Raw genomic sequence first — 11,933 nt, forward strand, 5'->3', positions numbered from 1 at the left:
TCGTCAAATATACTAATGGTCTATAGTCTATATCTATTTGTGTTGTCAACATGAAAAAATCAACGTATGACGTCATCGAATCGATATTTCAAGCGTCTCTCAATATAGCAACATTGATAACCTCACTTTTTAATGGCGGATGCGCTTGCGTGATGCCGGTTTCGTGTTATTATTGCTTTTAGTTTGGCGTCCATTCGTATAAACGTGTGCTACGATTGATTTGCAGTGTATATAGCTTGTTGGTAAGTAAGTTATGTAAAATGTTATCAAAACTTATTGTTTTATGTGGTTGTGTGACAAATTATTGATGGTGTAAAATTTTGGCATTTTCCGTTCGCAACAACGCCATGCTCCATGGCGTATGGCTTATATTGAATTTGTATTGATGTATTTACAATTACGTGCTTATTTAAGAAGTTATATCTGATCACTATCGTGGATAATATGGACAATATATGTATAATATTCATAGTTTTTACTTATACGCGCACTTTTGACTTCGTCCTTGAGAGCTGTGAATAGGCGCCAAGTTGATTAGTTTTTGCTTGGAAAATGATGGCGGGAAAGCGCCCATTGGAGCGGGTCGATGTATTGGTCAACTTGTTTGATTTTAGGAAAATTCAAAAATGGTAGCTCACAAGAAGGGACGTGGTGCTAAGGCTCAAGCAGCGAAGGCCAAGGCCGCTGCTGCCGCAGCAGAGGAGCAGCAAATTGCTGACACCGAATTGGAGCAAGTAGAGGAAGAAAATAACGGTGATGCGGAAGAAGAACAACTCGATGACAGCACAGCGGGGCAAGAGGGGGAAGGGGATCAGGCCGAAGGTGACAGCCAAGAAAACACCGACGGAGAAGCGAAGGCTGACGAGAAGAAGGAAGAGAAGGTTGAATCTGGTAAATTGCTCGTTGAGAATCTCCCATCGAGCTACCTCTTTGACTACCAAGAAAAACTCAAGGAACTGTTCTCAAAACATGGAGAAATTCTCAGTGTCAAGTGAGTATTGTTTTGATTCCAATATTCTGATATTAAACTTGTTACTACTAACATTCAAATATCAGTCCTAAATTGTCATACCCAGTAATTTTATTAAGAAATTATTTGTGTAATTAAATTTTTTGATTTAATAGAAACGTTCTGAGGTGCAAATTGCAGTCAGAATTAAATGCCGTCGTGGTACGGAGTATTAACGAGAGAAATTTTCTTTCTTTCTAGACGTGGTCCAATCATTGTTACTGAACTGACCACAACTCCGACATTATCGGCTATAGTCGAATTCAAAAACAAAGAGTCTATGGACAAGGTAAACAAAAGTTTATTAACATTTTATTTCTATTGAGATTCATAGTTGCTAATTTTAGAACTGCGCAATGGTTCAGAGTACTGAATATGTGCATTAATGCTAAGATTTTTTTTCCAAATTATTCCTAAAGTCTATGTAAGAATTGCCTGGAGTCAGGATTCAGAAGAACGAGTGACTATTTGAATGTTTGAAGGCTGGTCTACTGCTGAGGATCTACTTTTGGATTTTTGATATTTTCCTATAGTTTTTCAAAATGATACAATTTATGAATGTGGTAGTAGATCAGCCGCTATTTCTCATGCCCTTTTGTGATGTCTTTACGTGTATTTCAGAGGCAGTTGATTGTGATAATAAAAAAGATTAACAATATCACATAATATTAACTAGATTCTTGCTGCAAAAGTGAAACCAAAATGCATTTTCATAGTAAAATTTTATATTTACAATCATAACTTAGTAAAACAGTATCCTCATATGAAATCACCATTTTTCAAAAATTTTACATAAAGTTCATCTTTTTTATTTGCCTATAAGTCACTACTTTCAAGTTTAGTTGCTAATGTATGCGGCTAGTAAGTCTTCCTAGTAAGTTATTGACATGTAATGTATAAGAATTATTATCTTTGCATCCTAATGCTATGCATCTTAATTAAAAAGGTAAGTTTTCAAAATTCACTACACTCAATTTTCAAAGAAGCTAAAGTTCCACATGGACTCAAGGTTTTTCATGTTTTTTTTTTTAATCTGTAGTTAAACTTTTTTGCAATTATGGATATTGGATGATGATAAAAGGCATTATAATTTGAAAAATAAGCATGAAAAATAAATTATCGAAGTTAGTGTTAAATTTAGAAAGTATTGCAGAATAATCATAAGTTAGATTATTCTGCATTGTATCTGCAATGTATTAAATTCTATCCCCACCCACAAAAAACATTATCCTAAATTAAACATTACCTCAACTAAATTATTTACTGCACTTACAATGAATCAAGTGTTGTTTTGCAAAGGTTTATAAACCCAACTGTAAAATGAAATCTGAGAGGATTCCCTTGCACCTATCTACTTTGAGAACATCTTTTCATCGCAATGGATTGCATGGTTACTTAATTCTCGTCTGTTCAAGCTGCCAAACAGCAGTGTCTCATTCATGTGTCTCAGTTTGAAGGATGAGAGAGGCAGTATAATTACAGGCCAAAACGACTGGCCACAATATGAACAATGCATCAGTGACTTTAGTTTGGGTGATGTGTGTGTGGATTGTGGATACTAGTCCACAGATGGCGTTTGCTTACTATCTGGCAAATCGCATGCGCGTTTGCCTGATATAAATAAATAAAATGTTCTGTTATAGCCATTTGTCCATAGATTATAAAGTAAAATAGAATACTAGACTAAAAATCTATGTTAACATGACTTCTGGGCTCCAGAATATGCATATGTATCCAGTGACTGATGCATTGCAGAGTCAATGGACTTATTATCTTAATAGTCCATTGACAGTTCCTTAAATTAGGCAACCCAAAGGCGTTAGCCTACGATATTATAAAAATATATGCATCAGCTAATATGAGAAACAACTATAGGCCCTGTCCGAAGAAGGTACAGTTCTGGAGGGGCACCCAATCTCGGTGGCTGTGGAGTCGCGGCCCGAGACCGCGGTGCTGGTCGGGGTGCCGTACGAGGCGAGCACGGACTACGTCAGGCTTCTGTTCTCCCAGTGCGGGGAGGTCGCGCATATACATGAGTTCAGCAAGTCAAAGTATAAGATCTGTGAGTATCATTTATTTATTTCTGCAAACTACCTCAAGAATACTTCAGTAGCATTTATAAAGTAGGATGTGACCCAAGGTCGCACTATGAACATCCCAACAGAAATCTACAAGACAAACTTGCAATTGAATGTCCTATTTTATAGTCCGCGCAGCGAAAGAATTACCGCGTTTAAGTGTAACTATCAATAACTGATCGGCCACGTGGGTGTGCGACTAGCGCCATATCTATGGGGCTTCTTTTGCGGTGAAGGCTTATTTGAATGTGTAGTATTAAATAAACAAATTTTGACATAGAAATTTGTCAAGAAATGGTCTTGTTTTGTGAATTTCAAAATTTTTGACCACACTAAAAAACATAATAAACTGAAGATAATTTTAATAAAATTACTGTGTAGTTTAGTTAATTTGGATTAAAAAATACATAAACTTATTTAACAAACAATTCTTTAATCAACTTGTTTTATAGACACAGGTGTAAAATATCATTGTGTAAATCATAACCATATGTTTTACCGAATCTGCTGAGATGACTTGGTCTTGACCTTCAGAGGTTACTGACACACGTGACGTCATCGCCATTACTCATCACTGCCCAGTATAAATCTTTGGGTTGTAACATCTGAACAGTTTTAGAAGTTTTCAACAGCCTAATATGTATTTAATTGATTCAACCGAGTAAATTTTGATTTTTTAATGTCAATGGGTCGTTGAACTCATAATGTGTTAGTCATTATTGTTTTAACAGGATTTCACGCCTATTGCTTACATGATTATAAAACACAGTGTGTATATGTGAAGAGCATACAAAAGTCTGATAGGAAATGAACAAATTGTCAGTGTAAAGTATTTATAGAGAACCCATATAGTCTTTTAAGGCTCTGCAAATCCATCGTCAATTTTTTTTTAAAGAATAATTGAGATTTGGTACATTATAAACATAACTCGAAATGTAAACCTTAAGTTAAAATAAAAAATAATGTATGCACCAAACAGGCTCTAGATTTCGCTAATAAATAAGAGAGAGTGCTATTTTCAATACGCAGACCTCACCAATAACGCTGTTGTGTTCCCACAGTGCGGGTGACGTTCCAAGGCACGGAGGCGGTGGATAAGGCGATCAAGCTGGACCGCGAGTTGCGCATCAACGGGTTCCGTATCACAGTGACCAGGTACCGCGACGACGACGACCAGAAGGTGCACCCCTCCAACCAGAATAAGGTAAGATAGATCGAGTAGACATTATTAATTAAGAAATATAATTCGGAAACGACGCGGGCCGAGTCGTGCTTGTCTTGATAAAGGTCGGGCGACGAAACTTAATCGATTTTTTAGATGATAATCAACACGTGGCGGACCAAGTGTTGATTATCAACAGAAAAATTTTATATTATGACCAGTATTTTTCATGTATAAAAACTTATCCTAGCGAGTTCACTGCATTCTCAGTTCGCCTAAAATATATCCTTTAAATTTTGAAGAGTCAACTTTCGTCTTATGACAAACCCGTCGGCAATATTCTTTGGGAAAGTTGGCGTTCTAGAAATGTAGCATATACTCTTAGAAGGAAGGCCATTTATCATTGGAGAAAAAATACCGTTTCCATTTGAAATTCACGCAAGCGCAGTCGAGTGAAGGAGCTAGTTAACATAAAATTGTCAATTTCAGAACAAGCGGCCGCACCCGGCGAATCAGAACCGCAACTCCAACGTCAACAACAGCCCCAACGCGAACCGCGCCAACTTCCGCGGCCGCGGCGCCTTCAACGCCAGGGGGAACTTTAGAGGTGACACACAATCCTATAATGCGCTTACATTAGTTACAAATTATATATATGTTAGTTAACATGTATATAATTGTGGTTGTATGTATATAAAATAAAATAAATAAATTTTGTCACACTAACGTGTCCTGTCACTTGCGTACTGAAATGTCAGTATGACGTCACAGTGATAGTGAAATCACGTCACATCAATAAATCGAGTTTCACACATGCTAAGAACACGAAAAAAATATTTTGCGTGTTGTTTATTCTTGTTAATTTGTCTTGGACTGTCAGCAGTATGCGAACTTGACTCGACAACATACATGGTTAACTAACAGTTGAACGTCAGTACTTTATTAATTGAATTGAAACGTTTAGCAAAAAAAGATGATTCCCATCCGAATTGACATAAATGAAGTGTAGTGTGGTGAGAACAAATGTTGGTTGTGTGCGCAGGCGGGCGCGGACGCGGCGCATTCGGCGCGCGCGGCTCCTTCCCGCGCGGCTTCGCGCCCGTCAGCTCCTACATGCCGCCGCAGCCCTTCATGGGCCGTCCGGTAAATATACCGCACAATGCCGGCTCCACACTGCCCTCGAACAGTTTGACAAATTGCTGGTTTTTTTCATTGCGGTAAATAAAAACGTGTGTCTGAGTTCGGCGACAGTGTGGAGCTGGCATAAAATTACATATGTTTTAACTTCAAACTCTGATAAATCCATTATTTCAGGAAAATTGATAAAGATCTTAATTCCACAATGAAGCAGGCAGTTAATAACACCCCTCTTTTTTTGCGTCGGGAGTTAAAAATTGCCAAAAACAATCACGTGACATGTCATTCGAATTCTACTAATTATTATAAATTGTGAGGATATGTGTTTTTTACTCTTTCACGCAAGATCTACTGGAAGGATTGTTATGAAATACACATACTTTTTATTCTAAAATTCCCATGTGAACGTAGCTCCGGACGCAGCTAGTATTTAATAAGTTATTAGAATGTAAGCACTCTTTTGTTTTTATCCCTTTATTATGTTTTGATGCCTTTTTAAAACCCATTTCCTAATTACTGTATTTTTTTGCAATAATTTCAACCATGCTTCTTTTTTCTTTTTTGTTTATCACTTTTTGCATGCTCATGTACAGTACAGAAACGAATGCATAGAATAATGTGCAAAGAAATGCAGTATGTTATTCTTCGATGCAAGCAGCCAAAAAATTATATAAAAAAGATTTGATGTCTTTGCTTCAAATTACAAAACATTCGCAATAATGCTAAGAAAAAATTAACTAGAATATATATATATATATTTATTTAACTTTGTGCGCTGTTTGCATTGATGTCTATTCTCAAAACTGCTTTCTTGCCATTGACTGATTCTGTGCATTCTTTTCAGAGTTACCTGTAGTTGAAAATGTGTGACTACACACGTGCAAGGTAACCCAAATTTGTCATAGTCGTGACCTGTTCAAAACTTGATACGGAATTCTTATTATTATTATTAGACATGTGAACAACAAAATAATCACGTGAATGGGTCTTTAGTATAACGGGTCCACATAAACGCTTTTAAAATCGCACAAAATAAATCTGGGAACATTCCAAATGTCGCACTTATTTCTTCATATTTTGTTGTTTTTATGCAAAACAATTTTTTAACAATAAAATGTCATTTCAAAAATATTTTATAGTTTCAAATTTTAATAAGCGGGCCAAGTATTAATAAGACCGAGGCCCCATCGCTCAGTCGTGCTCCGTTGCTACGACGCAGCACGTCGTGGTTTCTATAGGTTTTGACATTAACTTACGTCGAAACTCCACACAATGTCTACGCTGACCGTCAACGGCCGTCATCGTGACGGAGGACGACGACGGAGCGCAACAATGGGACCCAGCCCAAAGCTAGATAAATCTGCCGATGAGATTGGCCAGTTAGTCTTATCCAACACTCGTCAAATACAATTTATAACGTTATCCGTCTAATATGTTACATTTAGGCTATCTAATATTTTATCGGTAAGTATGTTATCAGTAAGTAGTGAATCAGGTCCTAAATTTTATTTTCTCTTCCAGCAAGGCTTCATGAACGACGGACAACGGCCGAACAAGCGTCTGCGGCAAATGTAACCTTATCACAAAGACATAAAACCCAATATCGTGCGTCGTCGTCCTATGTTCGTGTGTTTGTGCGTGTGCCGAGACTCAGTGACATACAGTATCAGAGATAATCTAGCTAATTGTATTTACTAAGTACATGAAATTAAATGATATAATTGTAAGCTATTGTCTTTTTTGACAAGTAATAAATGAAAATACTAAAATGTCGGAGTTTTAATTTACGTTAACTCTATCTGAGTTTGGTCCCTAGAATAGGACCAATCCATATCCTGCCGTGGATGTCGTACGAGGCGACTAAGAGACACAAATCCTTAACAGCTGATAAGCAACGATAGCATTCCCAAAGAGGGTTGACGTCAGGCGGGCCGATGGTTGTAAAACCATATCGAACATTTCTAAATATAACAATTTTATTACGCTAACCCTAGGCTTTGGGGCGTCACGGCTCCGAGTGAGGAGAGAGAAACTTGGTCCGTGATGGAAAACAGCTCCCTTTTGACAAAAATGATACAACCGTATGATGCGTTGATAGTTTTTGTTTATATATTCCGTGAATAATTTGCAAGAGAATGTCCACGTGAGCGAACCCACGTGTGTAGCTTGTAAATTTATGAAAATCTATATGTTATATCGAAAGGAAAATCTAGTACAATGTACCACATAAATTTATGAAAAAATGCCCCTACAAGACTTTTACCAGCAAAAGAACAGTGATACTGCAATTTGATTCTGAAACAAATTCAGTAGGCGCTGTTTTTATTAAAAATGAAAGTCATTACTGGAAGTATTATTTAATATGTGTTGCAAGTTGTGTAATAATTATATTTTTCTATTAAATCACGCATTGTGGCAATAGTTTATCATCTTTACGAATTATAAAAAAGCTCACCGTACATAATTATTTCCCTCGATAGATAAAACATACGTATACCGTATTCTACAATAAATTATAATAGAAATACAATCCTACTTTCGATTTTTTACAATTTGTGTAGGTAATTATTTGTATGTGCGTGTGCTCTGAGGGCCACTCTCTCGAATTTCTTTGAAAACATGTTCAGGATTTAGTGAAGATTCCCAAAGAATTGTAAAAGTTGGAACCAGATTTTGTGAAAATCAAATAAGGGAATTATGGGCTTTAAAGTTGAACCCTCAATCCGCACATAGAGGATTGAGGGTCCACTTGTACCGGATAAACTAAGGGCACTAAAGAAAAAGTCTTTACGCCAAAATGTAAGATAATGCCAAGCAAAAATTGCGGACACAAGAAATTACAAGAAAAACATTGTATTATTTTCCATACCTGCGTTCAAAATGGACCCTCACGTGGAAAGATTATTACGCTTATAATAACAAAACCATTAACTTTTGGCTACTCTTTGAAACCCTATATTATAGTATATAAATTGTGACATTTTGTGAAAGAAATAACAGATCACGATATCATGTTGGTTAAAAATTATCACCTAGTTAAAATTCGGACCCTCAGTCGTCCACTTTTTGGTTTTCGTTTTGTTTCGCTTAACGTATGATAGCTAACAAAAACACAAAATTGTCTCCTTTTGTGGAAAAAAATGTGCTACAAATACAGTACCATTGGTTAATAAAAACATCTTTTATTGTATAAGAAAATCAATTTTAATTTAGTATGAAAATAATGAAATAGGGTGACAACATTTTGCATAACTTACTAAAAATTATTACTAAAAATAGCTTTTTCAGAATGTTTTTTTTTAAATGTCTAAAATTTGTAATGGAAGCAGCGTTGGACTTCATTTACCCTTTTAAATAATTGATATAATTTGTTAATAATAATAATTACGTTAAAACAACAAATTTTAATTTACACTGAATTGACTATTAATGTATGTGGGTAGGGTGACATTAATTTTGTTTTTGCCCACCTTTAATTTTTAATGTAGGTAGTGTTAATTCTGAGTGATGTTTTTGTGTTGCACAATAGTCGCTATTAGTTTAGTAAGCAATATCGTTTATGTGAGTGCATCGGAAGTGATTGGTGATAAGGATTTGTTGCGAGTTCTATGAAACAGTGATAATTACGTTAATACATTTATAAATATTTAATGTGCAATCGTATCTTTGTACAAGCAAGACACTCGCGTTCAAGGAAATCAAACTTTTGATTTAAAGTAAGTCTGATTTCGATATGTACCTACCTAGTCTTATAATTTAACAACTACTATTAGGTACACACTAATTAAATTTCTCCTAAAGTTGAATATACTGCTATGATATTGATTTTTTTCACGTGTATATCTGACCTACACTGATGTCAGATTTTTCTCGCCCAGGTATCTATAATGTTTTTACGCATAAGTGCCTGTTATAGTGTACTATTGTAATTTACCAGATGTATGATGTCTTTATTATGAAATTTGATTAAAATCTTCTCTAAATTATTGATAACGTATATTTTATTTAATAATATAATAGGGATTTTTCTCAACAGACCTATAACCATGCCAAGAGGACGCATACCATCTGTTCCAATAGAAGAACAAATATCATTATTTACAAAATATATAGCTAATCTGCAAGATGTACACATTAAATATAACAATCCAATATTTTTAAAAATGTCTCAAGAAATTAATGGAAGAATGTCTAGTAAAGCTCTGCACATGTCATTCTTGCGGCATCGCTGTTCTATAAGTACAGAAAACCTGTCCAGCGATGTTATCGACACCAACCCTTCAATAGACACCACAACAACTGCTGATTCTGTGTCTGCTAAAGAGTCGGTCAATAATTCTTCATCATTCTCGTTTGATATTGATGTACATGAGTGGGAAAAAATTAAACCCGTTCGATCTATCAAGAAACGGTGTGATTCTAACCGCTACAGGACTTATTTAACTTTACCTAAATTTAAATGGTCGACAATGCTAAAAGAAAATATTTGGCTGAATTCAAAATTACCGTGCACATGGGTTCTAAAGACGAGCAAAATTTCAAGTGAACAAGTCGTAGTTAAAGGCCACTGTTCTCAGTGCAATGCACAAATCAATGTTAATATTTTTAAAAGGACTCACAATTTTCATACAGCCTCCTGCAGTGTATCGAACTTTTGTCTCGAAAACAAACACAATGTCTTAAAAAAATCTAAGCTGAGCCCGTATAAGCGACAAAAGTTAGCGAAGATATTAAAACACAGACCGGCTATCGCAGTGCACAAAGATTTAGCTTCTGAGCTATTATCTGAGGGACCTGATGATTTAAAAAATGTATCATCTCCACCGGTATTACCAACTATTAGTGCCCTACGGAAAATTAAGTCAGATGAAAGGATTGGCCGGCAATTTCACAATGATGTAGTTTTATCTTTGTTGACTATGTCTCATGACGACAAATACAAAAATTTATTTCGCCAAATTATTACATTTCCAAATTTTACTGTCCACTTTTGGAGCCAACAACAAGTTGATTTCTACAAAGTGTACTGTGAAACAACAAATAGGTCAACAATAACTATTGATGCTACAGGCTCAATTTTTAAAGCAGTTTCTCTTCCAAATGGTGCAACTATTACCAAACGTCTGTTTTTGTACCAAGGACTAATCACGTGCGATAAAAATTTGCGTTCCGTCCCAATTTTTCAGATGGTAACTGATTCTCATAGCCATGTATCTATTTGTAATTGGTTAAGGATCTGGAATTATAGTGTAGATGGGATGAAGCCTCAAGAAGTCATAACTGATGATTGTGCAGCATTAATATCAGCTGTGATCACAACTTTTACTGAATTCACTTCTACTAAAACATACATTGAACATTTATTTTATATTTTGAGTGGAACCAATCTAGAAATGCCACCTGTTTATGTTAGACTCGATACGAGCCACTTCATCAAAACGTTGCACAATTTACCATGTCTACAAGGAATTGACAATGAAATCAAATTATTCTATATTAGATGCATATATTATTTAAAAAAATGTGAAGATTTTGATAATTTGAAAAGTACTATTAAGGACATATTAGACGTGTGCTACAGTAAAAAAATATCTTTTACAAAAAGAAAACTCGAGAGCATTTTAAAAAATAAAGACGTTTGTTCTCCACCATTAGATGATAATGAACACACCGAGAGTATAGATTTTGTAATTGAGGAACATGAAGTTAATAACGATTTCTTTCTTGGTTTGATAAAGAAGTTCTTTTAAAAAAAAAACAATAACGATAATCACGATACTGATGCTAGAGAAGACAATCCATTCTATTTGCCGACAATTGCGGCTACACTGCGTAGGATATTATTCAAACTTCCACTATGGTCTAATATATTAGTTTCTCATTTTAAATCTGACAATCTGACTCCATCGTCTGCGGGTGTGGAAAGCTTTTTTAAAACAATTAAACATTTAATCTTCAAAACTAAAACACAGAAATACAGAATAGATGAATTCATTCAGATTTTTGCACAATATATAGAAGGTGACCTTAAGTCCTCAAAAGTTGACCTAGAAAATGGAGTTACCAATAAAGTTGTGAAGAAAACAGGTGTTAATAGAAGAAAAAGGAAACATTCTCAGAAAAAACAAATTATAAAAAAGGCCAAGTTAGTTAAAGTACTTAATGAGGACTCCGTTTTTTCAGATAAGCCTTCATTAGTTGAAAATTGGAGAGGAGAAGGTACAGATGACGATACAGCTACTAAAATACTTAAACAAATTAAACATATGCAAAACGGTAACTTATGTTCTACTGTTGAAGTTAATAATAGACAAACAAAAATTATAAATACGTGCGGACTAGATTCAACATTTTTTCTTTTGTGTTTCGGTTATATTCAAAATCAATATATACATGATTTGATTAACATGTTCAGCTCTGAATTAATCTCAATGTACATTAAATGTTTGGCAGGTACAACAATAAGTTACGATCCATACAAAATCCGAGCAGATTTAGCACTCAAACATTACTTTAAAGAATCTTTACTAAAATTAAATAACGACGT

General features: G+C 35.1%; 1 protein-coding gene across 2 annotated transcripts; it reads left to right on the plus strand.

Annotated features, from left to right (window-relative positions):
* Positions 1-98: 98 nt before the first annotated feature.
* Positions 99-7,153, plus strand: LOC128670391 (uncharacterized). Of its 2 annotated transcripts, XM_053746024.1 has the most exons (9): positions 99-242; positions 615-991; positions 1,211-1,298; positions 2,885-3,071; positions 4,149-4,291; positions 4,739-4,856; positions 5,292-5,392; positions 6,231-6,271; positions 6,908-7,153. In XM_053746024.1, exons 2-8 carry the CDS (start codon positions 627-629, stop codon positions 6,240-6,242), a joined length of 1,014 nt encoding a protein of 337 aa, XP_053601999.1. In that variant the 5' UTR covers positions 99-242; positions 615-626; the 3' UTR covers positions 6,243-6,271; positions 6,908-7,153. The 2 variants fall into 2 exon arrangements, with proteins under 2 accessions (XP_053601999.1, XP_053601998.1); XM_053746023.1 differs by lacking the exon at positions 6,231-6,271.
* Positions 7,154-11,933: the final 4,780 nt, after the last annotated feature.

This window comes from Plodia interpunctella, chromosome 5 (assembly GCF_027563975.2).
Source record: "Plodia interpunctella isolate USDA-ARS_2022_Savannah chromosome 5, ilPloInte3.2, whole genome shotgun sequence".
In the NCBI taxonomy this organism is placed as follows: domain Eukaryota; kingdom Metazoa; phylum Arthropoda; class Insecta; order Lepidoptera; family Pyralidae; genus Plodia; species Plodia interpunctella.